Source organism: Crinia signifera, chromosome 3 (assembly GCF_055691185.1).
Source record: "Crinia signifera chromosome 3, ASM5569118v1, whole genome shotgun sequence".
NCBI lineage: Eukaryota > Metazoa > Chordata > Amphibia > Anura > Myobatrachidae > Crinia > Crinia signifera.
In genome coordinates, this window is record NC_139219.1 from 154,918,555 (window position 1) to 154,944,575 (window position 26,021).

Below are 26,021 nucleotides of genomic sequence, written 5' to 3' on the forward strand. Positions count from 1 at the left end.
TGTATTTTCTCCTTGAAAAATTACATTAAATGTTTTCAAAATTATGCAAGTGTATTTTTTATGCATGGCTTACCGTATATATAGCAATTGGTGTCCTAACTGTATGTCAGCACTGTCACTACATATCACAAACATGTTTTGATTTAGTTTCATTGCATTGTGCTATATGACAAGAAATAATACTCTGTGAGAATAAAGTGATTTTTAGCTGTTATAGCTTTATTTTACTTGTAATTTATTTTATTTACCATGTTTCAAAACCTAAGGCCCCCGTACACTATGCAACTTCTTTGATGGGAGAATTTGCATACTATCCCACTTGAACTGCCCGGGAGATTCCTTGGCGGCAGGATTGCAAATGATACATCGTATGCGGTTCCTTTTGCACAATGTATCTTATGCAATCCTAGCAAGAGCTGCGGGATCTGACACATCTATAGTGCAGCCCTTGCAATCTCAGGCTCCAATCTAATGGGACCGTGCATCTGATCGAAATCAGAGCTAAAACACATGTGGTTTGACTCTTTTCATCTGATAAAAAAAAACGTGTCCCTCCCGTGGTCCTGCACAGTCTCTCCACAGTCTCATGTACATTGAATGGCTCTGATTGGTGGATAGCTCCAGCCATCTCTTAATCATAATGCTAACAGCTATTTACTGTCTGGCTGCAGGCTCAGAGACTGGTATAATATGCTCCCTCACTGCACTGATTGTGTGGCCAGCACTCTCCCCTATTTAGAGGACCTACAATCATGAGGTTCTGGGTTTCTGCCTAGTGTGCCTATATGTTAAGATGGCCCTGTATCCTCTTAGTAAGTACTTAATAACACCTCCTTAGGTTAACATCACATCTTTCCATGTTTCCAATTTTCTAATCTTCCTTGCAGATTTATTGTATCTCAGAATTATTCACAGGTCTTATTGCACGGTTTGAATGTTTGAGATCTCACACAGATTTTCTATAAAATACAGTAAAAGCTGGAGAATTTAAGAGCTATTCTGTAACTATACTATTTTATTCCTTCATGGTTGAAGTATGTTTTGGATCATTGTCTCATTGAAATATCAGACCTTTTTTCATCTTTATTTTCTTAGCAGTCTCTGTTTTTTAGGTTTAATGTTTATTTTTAGTTAAATCAATTTTTACTTTCTCTTTTTGATAATCTTTCCATTGCATCTCTCTGCCACACTCCAAAGAATAATAGATTCATGTACTTAGTAAATAACAAATTCTTCATCAGTTTTCACCGATTCCATATTCTGGGGAACAATTATTTTTTTTCTGCCAAATCTCCCATCCAACATGAAGCGAGATCATGGAGAACCATTCAAATATGTTTGTTTGTTTCTTTGTTTGTTTTGAAGTTTTTTGCAGATGTTGCACATGCACAATTGTGTAAGAGTAGAAAAAAAATGTGGATTTTAAATAATTCTTAAACGGAGTTGCTTTGGTGGTATATAATGCAGGTGGTAATACTTTCATAGCAGATTAGGCTGCTTTTTACTGGGGGCTGCAGTCCAATGCAAAATCTGCCACTGGACAGTTTTTGTTCCTGTATCCAGTGCCTGCCTCTTGCGGATCCTCTGAACCTATTTTCATTGGGGGTCCTGGAGCTGCAGCTCCATCTGTTCCATTGTACTATACATGCAATTTGACATGACTATGTGGGAGTAGGGGCGGGAGTATTGTACCAAATTGGGAACCTATGGAGACTGGTGAGTGGGGAGTTATGCAATTGAGGATTAATTTCCACTGAGCTATCTATTGACATTGTGGGTGGGAGATAATGGCCCTTATTCTGGTTGGTGCGGCCAGAGCCGCACACGGGGCTCCGGCCGCACAAACCAATCCCCGCCCACCCTACGGATCGCCACGGCCGTCCGTACACGGACGGCTGGCGATCCGCATAAAAATGGTGGAGGCGTACGCCTCCACCATGGTGGGAGCTGCCCCCTGCATTCGATGGTCGTCGACCATCGAAGGCAGGTCCGCACGCCGCGGCAGCTCCCGCAAGCTGAGACCACACGGACAATCGTCCGTGTGGTAGCTTGTATGGGGGCTGAAAGCTGACATCCGGCGACGTCAGCTTTCCGCCCCCATGAGTTGCGTCATGGCCTCATTACCATGCATACGCCCCGCGTTTGCATGGGAACGCCCATGAAACGCGGGGCGTACACATAGGGAAATGAGGGCATGATGCCTCTCACGCCCCTATACGCCCCCTTTGCGGCGGACGAAATACGTCTGCGGCGAAGGGGGCTGCACATGCGCAGATTGACCTCTGCGCATGTGCAGTGTAAAAACATCGGCGGTACGGCCGCACGCGGGCCGTACCGCACGAACTAGAATAAGGGCCAATGTCACAATGGGCACCTATGAACAATGGGAATGTGAGACTTCTATTCATATTCTCAAGTGAAAATGTTTTAAAGAATATGTTTTTAACTTACATTATTGTCAAAAATATGTAATTTTAGTGGGTAATGATGTTTTTGAAAGTAGAAATTCCAAGCTTGAATAATTATGTATCTTTTTATAACTGTCATTACCGCTGTATATATTTGCTATGTCTTTTATTTATGTTTTTGTGTCCCTTAGTAGCTGCTTAGAGGTGTCCATTGTCGAAGAGTAGGTCCAACACACTATTACAAAACAAGGGTCAGATTATTCTAACCTCTTTGTAAACTTTGATTTAATTAATGCCTACTGAGCTACTGAAGTTATATGTTTTTAGTCAGTATTGAGTTGTTAATAACATTATTACAGTGCTTATATAGTGACAGCATATGCTGTTGTCATTTGGAACATAGTGATAAAATGAGACTGAGTATTAGGAGAGAGTAGTAAATAGCTTAACATCTATAAAAAATAGTTACTGTAAGACAAAATAAAGTTTATTTTATTATTACATTTTAGTATTGGCCAAATTAGTACTTATTTTTGGAATTTCTTTCTTATATATGAATGTGAGTAAATACAGGTTGAGACCTATATTTTATTGGGATCAGAAGTATGGTACTTGTGTACTATGACGGCGCCCATCGCATCGCAGACCATAAGGCATGCGATGGTATGCGATGCAACGAGATTTCCCCCCATGTCATACAATGTTAAAATTGTATAGCATTGTCTATGGCAAACAATGCCATACAATGCGATACGATGCGATTTTAAATTGTATACGCACCCTAAAGGGGGGCTTACAATGTTAAATGCACCCCCACGCCACCCCCACTATGAACGTGAACCCGAAGAGTGGCGAGTGCAGCGGTATGCGTCCTCTGACCTTTTCATACCCCCACTATTCACATCAGCGTGGAGTTGTTTTTATATAGTGTGGCGAGCGCAGCGTGCCCTGCGAGGGGACGCGTAATACATGTAAATACACACTATATAAAATAAACTCCACGCTGACGTGGATAGTGGGGGTATGAAAAGGTCGGAGGACGCGTACCGCCGCCCCTCGCGGGCTCGCTGCGCTCGCCACGCTTCGGGTTAGCATTCATACTGGGGGTGGCGTGGGGGTGCATTTAACATTGTAAGCACCCATTAGGGTGCTTATACAATTTAAAATCGTATAGGGGGGCTTAAATCGCATTGCATCGCTGTGCATCGGGTGTATGGCATGCAATGCGATGCGATGAAAAATCGTGCAACTTAATATCGGGGGCGCCGTGATAATACACAAGTACCAGAAGTATTTTTTATATCAGATTTTTCTGTCATTTTGGAATATTTTCATGCCACAATGAGATTTTGGGGATTGGACGCAAGTCTAAACCCTTTATACACTCAGGCTGAAGATAATAACACAATTATCCTTTGCAGTATTACAAAGCAGAAATGACAAACATTGCAATAAAATCTCAGACAGGGAATGACACATACAGGGGGAAGGGAAGAGCTCAATGTAGCTGTAGTGAGGTGTAAATGTGCCCCTGTGTCCCAGGGGGACCCACACCATGCACACTGTATCCATTTTGGTAACACTTACCTTTCGGAGTCCAGTGGCCGACTGCTGCCAAAATGACGAAAAAGTGGTGTGGAGGCCATTTTTCTATTGATCTGTGCATGCGCAATGGAGTCTGAAATCTCAAGCGCACAGGCTCCACAATGAAGCGATGTTTTGAGCATGAGCAGTAGGGTCTGATAACTAGAGCGCTCAGACCCTACTGCTTCTTGAGCTGCTCCCAGCAGAAAGAGGGGGCCTGGCCAAGGAGGCTGCACACACACACACACACACACCCTCTTCTCTTAAGATGCTGCTGGGTACAGCAGCAGGTCTTGTTTTTTTTAGAACATCTACCTATGCAGAGCCAGATTAAAATTCCCATGTGTGCCATAGGCAATATAACAGTTTGGGTCCCTCGTACCAGAACTATCCATACAAATGTCTTTTTTTGGTGCAAATTTAAAAATGATGCGTCAACAACATCATATACCCTTTTCTACTGTCTCGTCTTCACATATACACACCTATAGCTACAGTATGTGTAAAACACACACACACACACACTTGCTTTCCCACATCTGCTCTACTCACATACACTTGTACTACAGTATGTGCACATCCCTGATTACCTCTCACATAAACCTCCACTGTTAACTCACCCACATATTTTAGAGCTAAAATCTTGTCCTGACTTGTCTGCCCCACATTCCCTACATTCCCTTGCTTCCCCTGTCTTTTCTATCCAAATCATGGCGAGTACCGCAGTATATTTACATAGGCAATGCAATGTAAAATAATGTCAACCTTTTGACTGTCGACCCAATGTATGTCAACCCTATGACCCATACCAAATTCAGAGCAGTCCTGTAATGGAGCTTGGTGGCCCAGGGAATGTGTCAGACACCAGTAATCGCTATAGCAGCAACACTGAGCCATTTACGTCAGCAATGGCCATGCTGTGGTTATCTGGGAATTGTACAGATAATGTCCCAGGTACTCAAAACTCGAAACCCAAAGACAAGCCTCAGCATTTTGTTGATATATAAATAGGTGGTGTCCAACTACACTGGCTTGTAGAAAAGCACATACAGTACCAGTCAAAAGTTTGCACACACCTTCTTATTCAGTAGTTTTTGTTTATTTCATTTATTTTCTACTGTAAATTGTACAGTATATTAATAATGAAGACATTAAAACTATGAAAAAACACATCTGGAATTATGTTGTAAACCAAAAAGTTTTAAACAAATCAAAATATTTCTATATTTTAGATTTCTCAAAATACCCCCTTTTGCTTTGATGACAGCTTTGCACAAGCTTGGCATTCTCTCAATCAGCATCAAAAGTTAGTCTCCAGGAATGTTTTTTGAAGGAGTTTCCAGAGGTGCTGAGCACTTGTTGGCTGTGTTTCCTTCACTCTGTGGTCCAACTCATCCCAAACCATCTAAATTGGGTTTAGGTCTCCCATTCTTTATAAAAAAAATTGATTTGTTTAAAACTTTTTTGTTTACAACATAATTCCATATGTGTTCTGTAATAGTATTTATGTCATCATTATTAAACTACAATGTAGAAAATAATTTAAATAATCAAAAAATATTGAATGATAAGGAGGTGTCCAAACTTTTGACTGTATGTACCAGGCTGATATAAAAATAAAGGACCCACTTGGGGGTGTGGCCAATTCTCATCCCCAAAAAAAGTTTTATCATTTATTTTGGTTGTTTTATACACATATGGAAACATATGGAAGGCCAAAGGTATTTGGTACTGTATTTGAAAACGTCTCATTTAAAAACTGTACTTCAAAAATATCATATCTTGGGGGTGTTTGCTAAGGCATGGATTAACTTGTCATCTAACATTAGCAGAGGTATTTGAATAAGACATGACCTACTGTACTAGACTATTTAATATGTACATGAATTTTCAAAACCTATACCGATTTAATTCATTAAAATAAATAAGATATTACATCTCTTAAATATACTATACATTTCCACCCTCTCATTCTCCTGTTAAATGATCATTTTTCAAATTCTATCTCCCTTTGGGCTGATTGTTAGCAGTTTAGCTTTTTGCAATCACAGCTGTTCTTATTAGCACCCAGCCCATAAATCTGTCTTACAGAACATTACTTTGGTTTCATTATGGATTCATAAGACAAGATTCTCAAAGGCACAGAAATAGATTTCAGAATGGAGGAGGATGGTGACAAAACAAGAAGCAATTAGGCAAAAAGGTTGTCCTGTAAAGCATTTTAATTACAGAGTCTTGGCACGGAGAATACATGGGATATGGCAACTGTTTTTGGAAATAAAATATTTATTTAAAAAAAAAAGTCTAAATGTTTGAGTTACATTTTTGACTTATAACTCCTTTATATTGCTATTGAAAACATGGCAAGAAGCCTAAAAATGTTTATTAAGATTTTGATAAATAATATTTCTCCATTGCTATTTTAAAAGAGTGCAATTTAGCAGAAGTGCTCATTAAATGCTATGCTGCTTTTTCAAAGTAATGAAGCTTATTCAGTCTGTTCAAGTTCAAGCTCATGTTTTAAGGGTATTCCTATTTGAGCACATAAGAGTGAATTAAAATAAAAGAGATTTATCAAAAAGCAGAGAGCTAAAGTACCAGCCAATCAGCTCCTGACATTTGTCAAACCCAGCCTGTAACATAGCATTTAGGAGCTGAATTGATGATTCTTAATCTCTTATCACTTTATCTTTCTCCAAGCTTTCATGCATCTCCCACAAAGCTATCTATACTAATGGACAGTTAAGGGTACATTTACTAAAGCTTCTTAAAATGAAAAGAGGTGATGTTGCTTATAGCAACCGATCAGATCAGATCAGATTGCTGTTGGCAACCTCACCTATTTTCATTTTTAGAAGCTTTAGTAAATGTATTACCTAGAGCGAAGACCAGAGTTGGGAAACATTGGCATATTAGCTCCTACACAGTGATAGTTTAGAATTGCTTTTGTTGGAGAACCATTTAACTGCCCCCCCCCCCCCCCCTAAACACACACACACCTGAGCTGCATGTACTTCCCAACAGAACTGGACGTCCAAAAGATTCAGTGGGAAAGCTACAGTTGTGTCTGTGCAAATTTTTTTAAATCCCCGGTAAGCAATCAATGAATTAATATCCCCAGGATGATTCCACTTCTTTCTTTGTTGCAGTCTACTCTTACAGGGCAGACTGTTTTATTTCAAAACATTTAAGTAAAAGACTGACAATGCCTACAGTATTTTGGCTTAATATACTGGAATGGGCTAATTTGTACAAGGAAACTCATTTTGTATCTTCACCACTTTCTTTCTTTCTTGTGCAGCCATATTCCACGTTCATGCCTGATTAATGAGAAGAAGCAATTGCTTACATTTACATAACATATTCTATTTATGAAGCTGTGTTGTTGGGAATCAGCATTCATAGGGACTGCATACAATCCAATGCATTTTCATTATTTTCAGCACATCAGTTTGGCTTCCTGTCCTTAAATTACCTTTTTCTATTAAGTTAATATTTCACTTCAAACGCCAATTTTATAGGCAAGCTGATCAAATTACTTAACCATTCTCCTAACGAATTTAGACCATTCTACAGGGGTACTGCATTATATGTCTGTTCATGCAAAACAATACAGTTACTCTTTCTATACTCAACCTACTGAACCCTACACCAACGTTTCCACACGACTGCATCAGGAAGACCAGCTATGCACTTTTGCCATCTGGCTTTGCCAATATGCAATCTCTGGCAATTGATCTCATGTATCACACTCCTATTTATGTATTTTAGTTTGTTTTAGTTACTATCAGTCTTATTTTAATACTGTATTTGTTCCAAATGATAAAGTACTGCTTAGTATGCCCGCAAAATATATTGTAAATAAATGTTAAGTAATGTTTGTGTTGTCTATATATCAGGAATTTGTAAGTCTCTAATTACTACCTTTGCATTATTCATAGCATTATTAATTTAGATTAATAGAGCATAGCTTGTCTAAACTTAATACTGATTTGAACTCCCACGTTGGAAAATACTACCTTTTTTTTTAATTTTTACTATTTGTCATTTGTCCCACAGGTCGTTCATTTACCACCACTACAGTGGTTTTAGATGGTAAAAATGGATCTGTCCACAAACCACCATTAAAGATGACAAAAACAGTCTCGCAGGACCTGAAGACGACTTTCAGCTCTCCAATAGCATGGCTACTTGTTGTTGCACTCATAGTGACATGGTCTGCTGTAGCTATTGTAATTTTCGATTTGGTGGAATATAAAACTTTTGCAGGTAGGTTTAATCTTTATTGCTAATGTTTTATTTGCAAAGTAACAATGATTATTGTTACTTTTTGATTTCCACAACCACAAAATATAATATGTATATACAAATACATTTGCACTGATTGTAAAACGTACATACAGTATGCCACTATGGAGATATGGTCCATTAGTTAAAAAAGTTTTTAGGATATGACCGGGAACTTTCATGGACATAATGGTAAAAAGCACATTTTTGGGTGAAACCGTGCATGTAGATACCCAGAAAATATTAATAATAAAAAAGTTTAAATCCCTCAAGTCAATATATTTTTCACTAAGATATTTGAATGGGTTAATAAGTAATGTATGTACAGTTTGATGCTGGCAAATGGTGAACTGTCAAATGCATCCTCAATAAATATTTTTTACAGTTGTATTTTTTTATGGTGGGGATATTCTTTTCTAACTGTCTTAATCAGGGTTTAAAGTTGTCCTGGAGAGATGGTAGAATTAATTTCCCTTTGCCACCTAATTATCTCCATCTCCTCCCCCCAATAGGCAGAGCCTGGGTCAGTGGTAGGCAGTGGCGTAAGTTTGTTGCAGTTGCATGGAGGCAAGATAAATATTGGTGCCCCACCCACACCCACACAACCACCACCTTGTATAAATATATGAATGCATGTGTATATGTATATGTTTAGAATAAAGAGATGGTGAAGTGCCAATGGTCCTTATAGGAAGGGGAGTTAGCCACAGAAGCGACATTCAATTAACTGATTCAAACTCACAGGGGAGGAAAGGTGCCCCCTTGGGTGCAGGAGCCCAGCGGCAGATGACTCAATTGCCTCCCAGAGTTACGCCTCTGGTGGTAGGGTTTTTGGCATCCCCCTGAAACTATAATGCTTTTTTGTTACAATTATAGTGCAGGGCCATGGTGGAGGTTGCACTAGTTCCACCTAACCATTAGAGTTCCACATCCCTAACCCCACCCCCCATACACACACTTTAACCCCTTGTCTTGATGCTCCTTTTTATTTCATTAGTATAATTATATTTTAAAAAGTGTAGATCTATCTATGAACACAACTTCATTTGGTCATTTGTTATGTAGTAATAGTAGTAGTAGTAATAAAAGAAGAAGCAGTAGTAGTCTGGGGTAATTTGGGATGGAAAATCAGCCTGGAAAATTTCCGGAAGCCGCCCCTCATGGAGGTGGGGTCTGTTGAGTTTGTTCAGTCTATTAAATTGGTAGGCTCACCCATCACAGGGCCTGATTCTGAGTTGGACAGCCTTCCTTTTGTCTATTCTAGCAGTTGTGTCTGCGAATTTAAGTTAATTCCATTACGATGCCCTTATCGGGTGTCAAGGGCAGATTGTAAATTGAATGTGGCTTTGGAAAATTTCCAAAATGTTGTCGCCTTACACCCCTGCAACACCAGCCTGCCCCCCTGCCCTATCTACCCCTTTACACTCCAATACAAATATGCCACTCTCTACCCCCTAACACACCCACGCAAACAGCTTGTCACCTTCTATCTTCCAACTGAGAGGGGGAATGGGGGGGGGGGGAGCCAAAGGGTTGTAATGACACTCGGACCCTGGAAGTAATAGTAATAGTAGAAGCAGCAGTAGTGGTAGTACTACAATAGCAGTAGTTGTAGTAGTAGTACAGTAGTAAAGATAGTTGTAGTAGTACATAAAAGTAGTAGTAGTAGTAGTAGTAGTTGTTGTTGTGGTCATGGTCTTATGGATACATTATTTTTGCCTTCTGACAATATCCTACTATAATAAATAATAGAAAGTATTATTGGTGTGCCACAAAGATACTTTCAGGGGTGGCTCAGGTTGGTGGTTATTGTCATTATTTGTCATTTACTGTAATCATAGAAAAATTTAAATGTTTGATTATTTTTCTTGTGCTATTTTAAAATATCACTTTTATTGTCATTTTTCATGTATGAACATTATGTGGAGACATATGAAAAGACAGCGATGATATTTTCTTGCAAATGTATTCAGAATATAATATATTTTGAACAAGCTATAATTTTAGAATGAATCGTAGATTTAAAAAAAAATACTCTGTAGCCATTTCCTGATTAATCAACATTATCTTTCTATCAGTAGAATAGTTAGTTTATTACTTCTATTCACAGAAAGCCTTCTGTCTTTCAAAAACTTGACAGTAGGATTAATTTCAGCACAAAATGTAATAAAGTTTCTGGCATTGTCATTTCCCTATTCATGTGTAGATAATGAAATGTAAATTTGTTTTTAGTGTTCATTCCATTTAATATTTGCTACAAATACATGCCTTTCATTATTGAAATCCCCATACATCATGTGCTTAATTTGATGGTACTGTAGATGTGGAAATAATTCTAAGATAAATACAAATGTCATTTGTTTATATCATTAAACTTGCTACAAATCCTCAAATTGCATCCCAGCTGCAGGCTTATTGCAACAATTTGCCAATCGATTTCCTTTGATTACATCCAAACCCAATTTTTTTAATGGACAACTAGTCATACTTTTTCGCGTTATTTATAAGTTAATACATTTTTATAAGCTATACATATTTTTACATAGTAGTCTATTGCATTGTCTAATCTACCACTTACACAAAAAGGAGAGAGGAATGCGTTGCTTAACTACAGTACACTGCTGCTATACTACTGGTATCTTCCAATGGAATGTGGTCAGAAATCTTACAGTCAAGGGCCCATATTCTGGTTCACTTGCAAAGGCAAATCCCTTCTCAAATGGACAAAACCATATCCACTGTTGGGGGGCAGATGTAACTTGTGCAGAGAGAATTAGATTTGGGTGAGGTATTTTGTTCCTGTGCAGGGAAAATACTGACTGCTTTATTTTTACACTGCGATATAGATCTGACTTTGAAGTAAATCCCCACCCAAATGTAACTCTCTCTGCACATGTAACATCCCCCCCCCTGCAGTGCACATGGTTTTGTCCATTTGAGAATGAATTTGCCTTTGCAAGTGAAACAGAGTAAGGTCCTATATCCCTAAAGTCAGCATAGTGGTAAGTTCCTGAGGTTAGGGATAGGGACTATATAGAGGGTTGGGGTAGGTTAGGGTTAAGGGGCATATACACACTTACATGTGTGCTAGTTAAACTTTTGTGATGAGCAATTTAGGGTGAGCAATTTTCTGGTGTCTAAAATGCCATAACTTGCCCTTACACATTCTGCTTAGCAATTTAGATAAGCAACACAAGAGGGAATAAGATGATTGCTCACAGGGAGAGTCAGGGGAGTGGCTCACAGGGAGAGGCAGAGAAGCTGCTCATAGGGAGAGGCAGGGGAGTGGTTAACAGGGAAAGGCAGGAGTGTTGCTCACAGGGAGAGGCAGGTGAGTGGCTCACAGGGAGAGGCAGGAGAGTGGCTCACAGGGAGACGCAGGAGAGTGGCTCACAGGGAGAGGCAGGGGGTGGTTATAAAGCTCTAAATCACTAATTCTGTACACAAGGAGCAATGTGAAGTTACTTGCTTAGCAATCTGAATATATTTTTACTTCACGTAGTTAAGAGCTAGTCAGATAAAACGCTATTGCTGGAGATACTGGGGGGTATACAGTACACATGGAGCAATCTGTGCTTAATTTGACTAGATTGCTTAGAAAACATCTTAAAATTACCCGTGTGTATGCCACTTTAGAATGCAGGGAAAAGGAAGATTAGTTAGGATTAGGGTGGTTACTTGTTGGGTTTTTATACTATACCTGACAGTTGGAATACTGGATGCCGGGGTTTTGTACCTGCCCCCTTGCAACAGTTTATACAGCCAGAGCTTGTGTTATTGCCTTCTTCAGGTTCCAGGAAACAGAAATGCTCCATAGAGTAATGGTGGAGCTATACACAGACATAGTATACATTTTTTCACAACATGCCTAACTGAATATATATATGGTTTATCAGATCAACCTTTAATATGCTATATCATTTAAAATTGTAGGTAACCTTATTTTAATATATTGTATATTTAAAGGCAATAACAAATTAACCACCTGCTTTTGTGTTTTGTAAATGCTAATAATGATCTCAACATTAATTATAATTACTTTTAACAATATTAATTGATGTCAAAATCTGAGTTTTCCAAACACTTCTAGCAGTTTCTTATACATTTTTAAGTTATACCGCTAAGAAATCCTTAATTTAATTGTACTGAAAATAAGGTAAGAAATATTGAGTGTTATCTTGTTAAAACAAATTGCCTACCAAACCTGCTTAATGTGTTACACAGCAATTGTTTCAAAGATTATCAATACTTCCTACGTGCATTGTTTTACTGTAACCATAGTCCTAGCGTTTAAGCCTTCTCAGTAATCATGGGGCAATTCAGTTAAACTACAATTATGCACTGTGCAATCGATATGGTATGGAAATGGTCACAACAGCAGCACATCAGGGACACAACACCCCTTTTTCCTCACAAACACAAAGACTGGGAAAAAAAATGTATTTTTGACTCTGGGTGCATTCCTTTGTATATGCTTGGTTTGATCATCACCATCAGGCAAGCTCGACAGCCGTGACCCTGTTCCATTCTCGGTCTGCTCGACCAAGAATACGCAGGCGGGATTCAATGTCCCACCTGCAGTGGGACAATAAGGGGGCGTGGCCGCGAGTTGCGGCTGGGTAGTCACTTCTCGGCCGTTCTTGAGATGTCGGCTTCGTTCTGCCAAATAGTGCCGGCAGCCATCTCCCCTGAGGAGATGGTCGCCAGTAATTGAATACCCCCCTTAGTAAGCACAGATGTTGCCAAGAGTCACTGCCCAGATGTTATCATTTGGTAGACGCACCATCTCTGAGCCTTAATTAGTTGAATTAGTTTACTGCTGTCAAACAAGCTCGACAACCGTGACCCCCAGATTGAATACCCCCCTAAATCCTTTTATGTTGAAAAAGCTCTCAAAGCTAGACTTTAAGTTATTCTTATTGGATGATGATAAACGGATTACAAAATGTTAATCTATTCTGTTATATAATTGTGACCGGCAGATGTATGCTCTTTAAGGATTTTTATTATGTTAAATGATTATGAAAAAAATCTAAGGTAATGTATTATGTCACATGTACCAGTATACAGTTGCTGTATTGCTGCATTTATGGGAATGCAAAGTCTACAGCAAAAAATGCTAAATCCCCTTCAGCTTCCCTGTTGCTAAAAATGACATCTACCATAGATCAAAGTAAATTGCTAATTAGTTATCAAGGAAGATGTACATAAATTAACAATGAGAGTGAGTGCAGAAGGTTGTTCATGACTTACCTATAGAATTTTATACAGAAATACATTTCCAGTGATAAGTACTAATATATTTCCTTTATTTTTCCATCATCATCATCGCCATGATTGCTCCTGTCACGCCATCAATAGACACCTATTCCCAGTACTGTGATGACCCCTGTTTACCACCTGGTAAAGATATTCTGCCTGCAGTGTTTATTTTATTAATTAACTAAATGTGCTTTCACAGCCGCCAAGCACTAATAATGTCTAATATCTGCCTATGTACTGTATGCACTTTGCATAGGCATATTCTGTCCATATACTAATGGAAATGCTGTGTGTTTTTTTCTTTGAAAGCAACACTTCATATGTAATGGAGTAGATAGGGTGGCACTTAACCCAAACTAAAGGGTTTGGGTTGTACACTGAAACCTGACACTTACGGATGTAGTTGTACCTGGAATTTAAAAAGGCAATGAATTTACCAGCAAAACAACAGCTGGAAAAACTGCGCCCTTTTTACATTTTTGGCATAAACACAATCAGAAGCTATGGGTTTTACAACACAATGCTATGTAAATAAACTCTATAGTCCATATGATGGTTAAGGAATATGTAATATAAACATAGTATTAAAAGTTCAGCTACTAAAGTACTCTTGTTTTTTGAAGATTTCCTATAACTTGGACAAAAGAACCTACAAAAAAGCATTTCATTACACATACAGGATGAGAGTTGGTCCTTATATCCTCTTTCCAGATTACAAGTAACTGTGTGCTCTTCAAAACTGGACTCACCACACTAAATCACATAAATTCTACCAATACAGTACATCCAATACAATGTGTATTCCAAACACTACAAGCATATATACTACTATTAAGCCCGCTTGAAGCAAAAGCTTCAAAAGCTAGGCTGCTACCTTCTGTGTGTGTGCATGTGTGAGAAAGAGATGTAGTTTCACTCTTTGCCAGCAGATGGCAGTATTTCAGAGACTCACGGACACTAGACATATATAAAGATGATATTCATACACTTATGAATATCATCTATATATAGATGATATTTATGTACTTATGAATTATCTGCGTTATTTTTCCCACACTGTCATTCAGCTACATTCCCGCCAAACTCAGGACTCAAACTCTACACCGCACATACTACAGTCAGATTAAGGACTCAAGATCTACACCCCACATACTACAGTCAGATTCAGGACTCAAACTCTACACCCCACATACTACAGCCAAACACCTAATACATGGTACTATTTGATCATGGTAAGAAGCCTACTTGTTAGTGGAATAGCCTCCCATCAGAGGTGGTAGACTCAAATACAGTAGAGCAATTTAAACATGCTTTGGCTAGGCATATTGATATCCTTACAAAGAAATAAGGATCAAATATAGTTTGAGGTAACATGTTTAAAAAAGGGGAAAACTAGATGGGCCAAGTGGTTCTTATCTGCCGTCAAATTCTATGTTTCTATGTATTAACTATGTGAAGCTAGTTGTAACTTCTAATGGTCACTTTAAAACATTGCTGATAGCATAAAGTATGCTGGTCAAAGATCACAAATCAAGTGCCTCTTATCCACAGAAAATAGTCAAACCACAGAATATTAAAATAAATAAATAGAGATTGCACATAATGGAAATCTTGCAGCTCTGAATCATGTTTCTGCTATCCATTGGGAAGTAACAGAATGATACTCTACTACCAAAGTGCCCAAAATAAAAATTCCTTACAATATTATGTGGTATTATCTCATTACTTGTGTATATCCATAATAGGGTGGTATAACAAAAATTCATTAAAAACAACATCAAATTCAGGAACTTTGTTTAGAGGGATAGAGGTCACTGGACTTTCCGGGTTGCACATTTCTATGCACTCTCTTTTGATACATATGCTGTCTAAAACTCTCTTTGGCTCTGTATTGGGAATAACATCCTCCCATAGGATATCATTTTGTTGTATGAACCCTGAAGATCCGGTGAACTCTACACCTATAAACAAAGTCCCTGCATTTGATGTTTTTTTATGTGACTATTTACACTGTGGTTATTTTCTCTGGATGTATTTTCCTTTTGATATTGTTAAAAAAAAGCTCTGTTTTTTTTAAATATTTGTGGATATATGAGACAATTGATACATCAAATAAAAGGATATACCAACCTGTTATGGATATAAACAAGTAATGAGACAATATCACAAAACATTGGACCTTATTCTAGTTCACTCTTTCTGACAAAATCCTTCTTAGATGGACAAAACCATGTGCACTGCAGGTGGGGCAGATGTAACTTGTGCAGAGAGAATTAGATTTGGGTGGGGTTTTACTTCAAAGTGAGCTCTATATTGCAGTGTAATAATAAAGCAGGCAGTATTTACCCTGCAAAGAAACAAAATAACTTGCCCAAATCTAATTCTCTCTGCACATTTTACATCTGCCCCCCTGCAGTGCACATGGTTTTGTCCATCTAAGAAGGATTTTGTCAGAAAGAGTGAACTAGAATAAGGAATTTTTATTTTTAACTTTGGACACTTTGGTATTAGAATATGGGCCCTTATTCTAATCGGCACGGTACGGCCCGCGTGCGGCCGTACCGCCGATGTTTTTGGTCTGCACATGCGCAGAGGTCATTCTGCGCATGTGCAGCCCCCTTCGCCGCAGACGTCTTTCGTCCGCCGCAAAGGGGGCGTATAGGGGCGTGAGAGGCATCATGCCCTCATTTCCCTATGTGTACGCCCCGCGTTTCATGGGCGTTCCCATGCAAACGCGGGGCGTATGCATGGTAATGAGGGCATGACGCCCTCATTACCATGACATGGGGGCGGAAAGCTGACGTCGCCGGATGTCAGCTTTCAGCCCCCATACAAGCTACCACACGGACGATTGTCCGTGTGGTCTCAGCTTGCGGGAGCTGCCGCGGCGTGCGGCCCTGCCTTCGATGGTCGACGACCATCGAATGCAGGGGGCAGCTCCCACCATGGTGGAGGCGTACGCCTCCACCATTTTTGTGCGGATCGCCAGCCGTCCGTGTAAGGACGGCCGTGGCGATCCGTCTGGTGGGCGGCCCTTGGTTTGTGCGGTCGGAGCCCCGTGTGCGGCTCTGACCGCACCAACCAGAATAAGGGCCCTTATTCTTTTACTTCCCATCGGAAAGCAGAAACATGATTCAGCGCTCCTGTATTTCCATTCTATGTAATCTCTGATGCTGATAGCATATCTATGTAGTGTGCAGTCACAAATAGACACATATAGCCACGCACTAAATAGATCTGCTTATCTGCAATTGCAGTATTTTAAACTGACCATTACATAATACAAAGTATAATTTACTGTAGAATGATCCAAATTTCTATGCACCAGAAAATAGTCCAATGTGTTGGGTGTCTGACTGCAGTACATAGGGCTGGGTTTTTGAGAACCAGTTATGACATGCTTACAAATTTGTGTTTTCATTTCTGAGGATATAACTGAAGGTGTGCATATCTACTGTGACCCCATGAATGTAGAAGTAGAACATCAACCATAATAAAATTGTAGTCAGAGACTTCTCATCTCTAAAACAAATATTAGAGATGCATGCAAAACCTCCTTTTGGTTTTGTGTCTAATTTCATCATCCTTTTTTTGTTTAAAAAACCACCCTCAAGTATTTTGGTTTAAAATTCGGATTTAATCTCAAAATCTTGGGTTTAGGATTTTTTGAAGATGAAGAAAAACAGTTAAAATCATGGAATGTTTGCAATCCAAAACCCAAAATTCAGTTTTAAGATCTGAATTCTAAAATGTGGGAAGATTCTAACTAGGTCAGATTGGATCTTCTTGGGAGATCTGGATAGGGTTTGGTTTGAATTGGATCACACACACACACACACACACACTGCCATATACAGTCACACACTACACACAGGGCCTAATTCTGGCTGGTTGACAAGGTAAATTGCAAAGATCGCAGCTTACTGGTTGCGTATCAGTGTTGATTTAAAAGTTTTTGTTAGATTGTCTGTTTTTTTCTTAATACACTGTACACTGACACAGAAGAAGTACAAAACTACTGTATATGCGTCCTATTAAAAACTAACTATTGCCTGCATTAGATGCATGGTTTCAGGATTCAAGATGGAATCAAATCTAAAATGTTGAAAGTCTTTATACAAATTTTAAAATGATAAAAAAATTGTCATTGCAATATTGATATAGTTTTGGTTCAAGAACTACATTAGAATCTAGCAACTGGATATATCATGATCCATTTTGCAAATATACTAAATAATCAATCATGACACAATATTGTACCCATGTAATCTTTATATTGTATCCATGGAATCTCTCTTTCTAAGAAATACCAACTTCTAAACACTACAACCCTGTTCCCACAACAGCTGCTTTATACAGCTGGTTCACCCTGACCATGGAGAAAATATACAGTAGCTTCCTTGCTGGAAACAGCTGTTGATGTGTACACAAATATATTGGATAACAGTGAATTGTTTGCAGTAACCATTGTAGCTGTGTTGTGTTAATATTAATCTATATTTGGTCACTACTACACAGAAATTATGGAAAAAGGATTGCATAACTTAATTTTAGACAATGCAGCATGTCATTTTTTTTCTTTTGTTAACCATTATATATGATACTATGATACTGTGGGGTAGATTTATGAAGCAGTGATAAGAGAGGAGAAGTGATAAAGTGCCTGGTACTTTATCACCGGCCAATCAGCTCCTGACTGTTAAGTTACAGCCTAGGTTTAAATAGGAGCTGATTGGCCGGTGATAAATTACCAGGCACTGTATAACTTCTCCTCCCTTATCACTGCTTCATAAATCTACCCCTCAATCTTCAAGTCACATGCATGTGGAAACACATACTGTATGTCAATACTTATATTCTACAGTATACCTCATTGCATTGTAGATGCACTCCTGTTGAGTACAAATGTAGAAGTTATTTACTGTATTGATGCACATTAGGTACAGCATAATGGGATTCAGACGATAGGTTAACAGTGTCTACATTGACAGCCAATAGATGAACATTCACTAGGTCAACATTGGCTAAAGGTCAACACAAGCAAAACATCAATGCATGATGAAGAGTCTATAAGAGTTTTTCACTTTTTCTTTTTCATTTTTCTTTTGACTTTCTTTTTCATACCTCTACATCCATGTGGTATCTGATAACGGTAATGTGTGCTGAAGACAGTGGTGGTGGAATGAAGCATCTAGCCTGTAGCATGGCAGACTAGGGCACATGCTACATTTGGGATTCAACCGGTTAAGGTGCGAGATTGACAGCACAAAAATTTGAAAAACTCACATCAAATTTTTCAGGTGTTTGACCTTTTCATGTTGACCTTTTGCTTGTGTTAATTTTTTTGTCGAACTATTGACTGATGATCTAGACACTGCCCCTCTTATGATCCATAGCCCACCGTAATGGAGCAAGAAACTTTCAAAAAACGTTCTGCAGTACAACTCAATTTATATACTATACTTAATTTACAACATTATATACATCCACACTGTATCTATAGTTAGAAAGTTATGTCCCTAATTTGCATGTTGTTTAAAAGCTATAATTTATGCATACTTTCAGTGCTCTTTATGTTTAAAGGCTTTCCGAGTCCCCGCCTCCACCCCAGCCCAGGACTTGGCCCTTAACCTACTTAGTGGGTCAATATTTTTTTAAATATTAGTTGATAAAATGCTATGATCACTCTGCTGGTAGAAAACAATACGGACACAGAGCTTACTATTCCTAATATTGTAGAGTAAATTTGTACTGTCCACTAACCATGTGGATGATACAATCTAACAGGAACACAATGATAGTCATTTACAGCTACTTCATTTTCATTAAGTGTTTCATACTTAGTGATTTGTGCCAGCAACTGAGTGTTCACACTACTGTATCTTACACTATGTAATTTGCTAAACACCTGTAGCTGTTCTGCTTCTATCCCTTCCATACATACCCTTTGTCCTAATAGGATATCACCAGCCTGCTGTTGGCAATGCTTTGAAGGATGCTGAAAGCCTTCTAGGCAAGAATAATTCTTAATCTCCTAGCATGTTGTTTGAGCACGATTTTTCCTAAAGAATGTATGCGTGCTTCTTTCTGAGATCTACTGTCATTTTACTATAGGGGCCATTGTGACATATCTGCATATACAGTCATTCAAAAATAATGCAATGCATAGAATATATCACTGTATCTAGTTTTATTAGTTGTATTTTAGTTTTTTTACTGTTTATTGTACAAATAAATATAACAAAATTAATCGATGTATGATTACAGAGAAACTTTGTACAGTGTATGCATTTACTCCATTCAGGGAAGCATATTAATAAGCTGTTGCATATTCTATCTACTGCTCCATTCAGTTGGGTGCCTAGATCACAAATATATGCTGCAGATTATTTAATGCTATTCCAGCACCTACATGTATATAAAGTGGCAGCTCAGACCTCTATGGGCTGCTTCGGCAACAGCACATAGAAGAGGAATCATGGTTCTGGCGTCTGTATAATACAGATGGCAGGCAGCGGGACCGGCACGTGCACAGTACCAATGTAGGTACTGCGCATGCACGATCTTCGGATTTAGCTCGGCAGCCCATAGAGAGGCATCCCAGAGGGAGTGAACACCTCCCAATGGGACTGCCTTGGTGACTGGCAGGTCGGACTTCAAATAGGAAGTCACTGCCAGTCACAGTGAAGCCAGTGCAGTCTCCATCTTGCTTCATTACAGTGATGGATTTTACCTGGGGGGCTGCAGCCCTGCAGACCATAGGTAAAAACTGCCACTGTGTATGTGTGAGTATATGTGTATATATATATATATATATATATATATATATATTCTATTCATGTACGTTCTGAAGAAGTGGACAAGTTGTCAGAAAAGTAAAATCAGCTTCTCATATTACCAGATCAATGTTTAAATGTTTATCTAATATTATCAGAAATATGTGAAAAAACAAGCATTTGTGATATTTAACAATGCGTTTCATAACTACTAAAAGATTTCAGAACTACTATGATTACCAGTTTATTGTAGTCCTTCAAACCATTGAAGAACAAGTTAAAAAAATACAATAAGGTGTAACTGATCTTATAAACAGTAGGTGAACTACCACTATAGCTGTGGATGTGATCGCTATAGAACCTGGAGGTCCAATAGCCAAATGCCTCTCTTCTTAGCTTGGGCTTTATTGAATGTGTGTATTCCCACACATTCCGAATGAGTACCTCTACAGTTAGTGATTATTATTATTATTATTATTATTATTATTATTATTATTATTATTATTATTTTAGTTTTTGCTCTTTTAGTAGTTCCTGCACAAGCAATTTTATTCATAATTTTTCTTCCAGAATATTTTTCTCAACTCTTAGTACAGTACTGTATGTTTTGTTTAATTGAGCATCTGTTGCCCTATTTAGATGTTTGTCAGTTTTAATGCAAATATATGATCAAATAAACCAATATCATCAAAATTTTAAAATATACTATTTCAATAACTATACAAAAATATGCAGTTTGTTTACAAAATAAGAATGTGCATCTTGCTTGTTTGTTGCTCGTTCACATTGGCTGAAATGCAAGCTGACTGGTCACTTCTTGGCATGTTTCGTGCAACACTGCAGTTAGAAACGGTGGTAAACAGTCTGGAAAGTCTACAGAATTGATATGTTACCATTAAGACTACGAGAAATTCACCTTATTATACAAACCATTTAAGCATGTTATACTAAATCTCTGGGTGCGGGAGAGGGGGATATAATGTATTTATATTGTACTTAAAAAAGTAATCAAATTATTTTATTATTGTTGTAGGCCTACGGTATTAATTGTGGATAGCTTCATGACTAAAACTGAAGCCATTATAAATTCAATATTTGCCAGTTCTATAAGACTAGATCATCAGTCAGTTGCTTTCATTAAGAACAGTAGGAATTACAATGGCAGTAGAATTTAAAGATTACATTTTTTTAAAAGCAAGTCTAACCCCATTTTGTCTTTGAAGCGCAAAGAAGCAATACTTTTGCCATTACAAAACCTATTACAATACCGCCATGTTTGTAATGCTTGCAGACTTTGGGCGTTATTCTGATTCACTCGGAAAGGCATAATTGCTCTCTAATGGACAAAACCATCTGCACTGCAGGTGGGGCTGATTCAGCATGTGCTGAGGGAGTTAGTTTTGGGTGGGGGGTGTACGTCAAACTGATTGCAGTGTAAAAATAAAGCAGCCAGTATTTACCCTGCACTGAAACAATAAAAACACCCAAATCTAACTCTCTGTTACACAACCCACTTTGGGTGGTCCCAAATTTAGCCATGGTAATTAACCATGGCTAATATATTTGCCCCAAGCTATACTATTGTTCCCAACAAGCTGGTGCAACCCACGATAAGCACCAGCTTTTTGGAGATTCTATTGCTAAAACACACCTGTATCCGAGAGAGCACATTTGTTTTGGGCAACCAAATTGGAAAACACATCCGTGAAATACGTACAATTTTGCACTCAATATTTTTCCATTACTTCTTGGATACCCTCTTCAAAACAGACTAAAGAAAATCCCAGCTGCTGTAGAATTGAAGTATCAATAAAACCTGTCATATAGTGATTCATTTTAATACAGAAGGTAGTGTTCTGCTTCTTTTGTCTCCACTTCCAGTAGCTCAGCAAGGAAATAACTGTTGCTCAATGAAGTTGATGTAAACAAACACTTTAGTGGAAAGAATTCAATTCAGTCCAGGTAAACATATTTGAGAATAATTGGAGCAGAGCTCTGAATACAAAACATTATGGAACTAATGCAGAGATGGAAGCAAAATGAGTGTAAATGACTGAAAACAGTCACTCCATGGAAAAACTGTGCATTCCTGCACATTCACAGGGCAGTACACATATTGGGGAAATTTAATAAGATGTATATTCTACTTCATATGTGATGTTGCTATGGCAACCAATCCGATCCTGTCTACTATCTTCTAGAGGGTGATAAATAAATAAATAAATAAATAAGGAGTAGATTCTGATTGGTTGCCCATAGGAATATCACAGTAGTAGAATACACATCTTAGTATATTTCACCCATTTTGTGCTTAATTATTTACATGAAGAAACACTTATGGAACTTTGACAATAAGTGTAAGCTTATTTCGACTCATTTAAGAGTGGAGGGGGCCTTTGTGAAGGTTCCGTCTGGGCTGTTTCTCTGTCTTTGAACATGAGGATATATTTACTAAGATGGGAGTTCTATTGAATATGGGATGTTGCTATGGGCAACCATTTGGATACTATTATCTTCTAGGTGTTAAATAAATATGTATATTCTGATTGGTTACCCATAGCAACATCTCATCTTCAATTGAACTCCCATATTAGTAAATAAACCCCATAGTCCTTGTTTCTGGGGACTTCTCTATTGCACATGCTAATCATCAGAAAAATGGCCTACAATCCCAGCTGATGGAGAACTCTAGAGATAGAGGTGAGGTAAGTATAATTATGTGAGTGCAGGTTCTAAGTTGTTGGCCCCTCTGAACTAATTGGCCCATGTGTAACACACCTCCAGCACCCAATGTTTCCATCCCATGTCTTTATGTGCATTATTATAATGAATATCTACACCTAAATGCCATAAACACCTCCCTGTAAAATGAATGAATGACCCTAACAAAGCAATAGAAATAAAAGTATGCAAGTAATGTATGTCATGTATATCTGGACTCAGCTGAATTTTGACTATTTCATTTTCATTTTCAATCATGTGCTCAGGAGGTTCACTTGAAAAGCTCAGGAATGACCCAGTGAAAATCATACATGAAGCTGTAGATGACACCACTGACTGGATCTATTCCATTGCTTCAACTGTGTCGAATCTCATATCACTCGATGATGAACGCAAAGGTATTTGTATATAAACTAAAGCAGTTCCTTTTTCACACAAATTTGACTTTGGTCATCTGTTTTGTTTATTGTACAATGCATGTCCTGTATTTCCACAGAACTATGAACACTTTGTTCATAGTTCGGACTCTGCTTCATTTTTATAAAACTGAGCATGCATCTACTATGCAATTATATGCGCAAAATCACACCTTCGTTATGGAATTTATAATGCGCTACTTAAATATACGTAGACCAATCATATCAAGTTTTAGAAATATATTGAACAACAGATGTGGATAAAAATAGACAGCCTATTCCCTTTTGGAAATACTGGAGCACTCATACAGCATAAACTATGAGGACAGAATGTGATATGGAATATTGTAAATCGGCAACAAGAGGAAAATGTAGGTACATTTTCCTATCATGAGGTGTAGAATTTGGGGTGGTGGGTTTGTCGCACAAGAAGGAATAAGTATTAATAAATACCCTAATATTGGGGTATGGAAGTGGCCCCCTGTTTTATCTCTATTCCATGACTGTTGGTCAGATCCTGGGGATGATAGGGGTGTGCTACTATTGGACAGAAAAATGGACAAATAGATGAGGAAAGAAAGTATGTCACGTTAATAGTGCACAAAAAAGGGGTAATAATATCAGTTCTAAAAAGTATATTTTATTAGATATTGGGATAAAAGGCGGAGTATAAAAACATACATACAAACATAAAGTGAAACAAGACACCATCAATTGTTTAAAAAGACTGTGTGTGTGTTTCTGTGCACAACATCAATTAATTTGTATTTTTATATTGATGTATCCAGCGTCTCCAAGATATATCCACTAATATAAGTATCAATGAGCTTCCCAGCTAATCCTGGAAAGTCCTCGGGATTACCAATGAATCGGTTAATGGGATATAACCCATCTTGTCTAAAATTTTGTAAACAGTTAATGGTTCATTTAGGACAGTGATTCCCAAACTTTCATGAATCAAAGCATACAGCATTTTATTCACAGCACCCCTAGGCCAAAAGTTTCTCATTGAGAAACTGAGAGGGATTTATTAAATGAAGCAAATTGCGCTTACCGGTCATCCTTGGAACAGTTATATACTGTTAGGTTTGGTTGAGCTTCTGTTTGTGCAGATATATTTTGTGATTGGAAGCTACAAGCACTGGTTTTACCTATCACATTGACCATATATAAATTGATTTTACCCACAGATTAATTACAAATTAACAAGAAACAATGAGGTCTGAATAATCCCCTCTTTTCCTAGCTGTCATGGCCATACAGCTGGAAACCTATTTTTTTTTTAAGGACAATATAATCCTGTTCCCTTGTCTTATGAACAGATATGCCGTTAAGCACTTTATAACACCTGGAAATTCTTTGAATTGCAGATGTACTGTAGTGTACGACAGAAAGATGTGTATTGTATCATTTTGCAACTGTTGTGCTGTATCATACAGTGTGTTGGAGTGTTCGTCCACCTTACTAGCATTAGCAGAGCTCTAATTAACCCCTTCCTGACAGAGCTAGTTTTTGCGTTCCTGACAGAGCCATTTTTTTCAAATCTGACATGTCTCACTTAAGTGGGGATAACTTTTTTTTGCTTTTACTTATCCCAGTGATTTTGAGATTGTTTTTTCGTGACACATTGTACTTCAAATTAGTGGTAAATTTGGGTCGATACAGTCTGTGTTTTTTTGTGAAAAATACCAAAATGTCGTGAAAAAATGGAAAATTTAGCGATTTGCAAAATGTTAAATTTTCTGCTTGTGAGACAAATAATCTTACCACTCAAAATAGTTAATAACTAACATAGACCATATGTCTACTTTATGTTTCCATCATTATTTCAACTTCCTTTTAATTTTTTTGGACACTAGGAGGCTTACAATATGAATAGCAAATTCTCAAATTTTCAAGAAAATTTCAAACACTGATTTTTTTAGGGACCAGTTCAGTTCTGATGAGACTTTGAGGGACTTGTATGTGAGACACCCCCATAAATGATGCCTTTTCAAAAACTGCACCCCTCACAGTATTCAAAACAGCATTTTGGAAGTTTGTTAACCCTTTAGGTGTTTCACAGGAATTAAAACAAAGTGTAGGTGAAATTTCAAAATTTCATTTTTTTTGCAGATTTGCAATTTTAATAAATTTTTCTAAGGAACACAGTACATTTTACTAGAGAAATGTGACTAAAAATTGATTCCCCCAATTCTTTTGTTTTCATAAATATCCTATATGTGGCCCTAGTGTGCACGTTGACCAAACCACAGGCTTCATAATAGAAGGAGCAACTACTTGATTTTGGAGCCTCCTTTTTATGAGATTATTTTTTAGGCACCATGTAGGTTTCTAGGCACCATAAGATGCTAAAATTTAGGAACCCCCCCACAAGTGACCCCATTTTGCAAACTACACCCCTCAGGGAATTCATCTAGGGGTATAGTGTACATTTCAAACCCCCAGGGGTTTCACCAATTGTGGTACAACTGGGCAGTGAAAATGAAAAATTAAATTTTTTACACAAAAATGCAGTTCTGGCTCAAAATTTTTAATTTTCACAAGGAATGAAGGAGACAAAGCCC

General features: G+C 38.0%; 1 protein-coding gene across 1 annotated transcript in view; it reads left to right on the forward strand.

Annotated features, from left to right (window-relative positions):
• The window catches only part of TRDN (triadin), a 427,364-nt gene that overhangs the window by 57,936 nt on the left and 343,407 nt on the right, over positions 1-26,021 (forward strand). The window contains exons 2-3 of the mRNA XM_083174940.1: positions 8,052-8,261; positions 23,305-23,436. Of these exons, the coding sequence (XP_083031066.1) occupies positions 8,052-8,261; positions 23,305-23,436 (342 nt within the window). The remainder of the gene's footprint in view (positions 1-8,051; positions 8,262-23,304; positions 23,437-26,021) is intronic.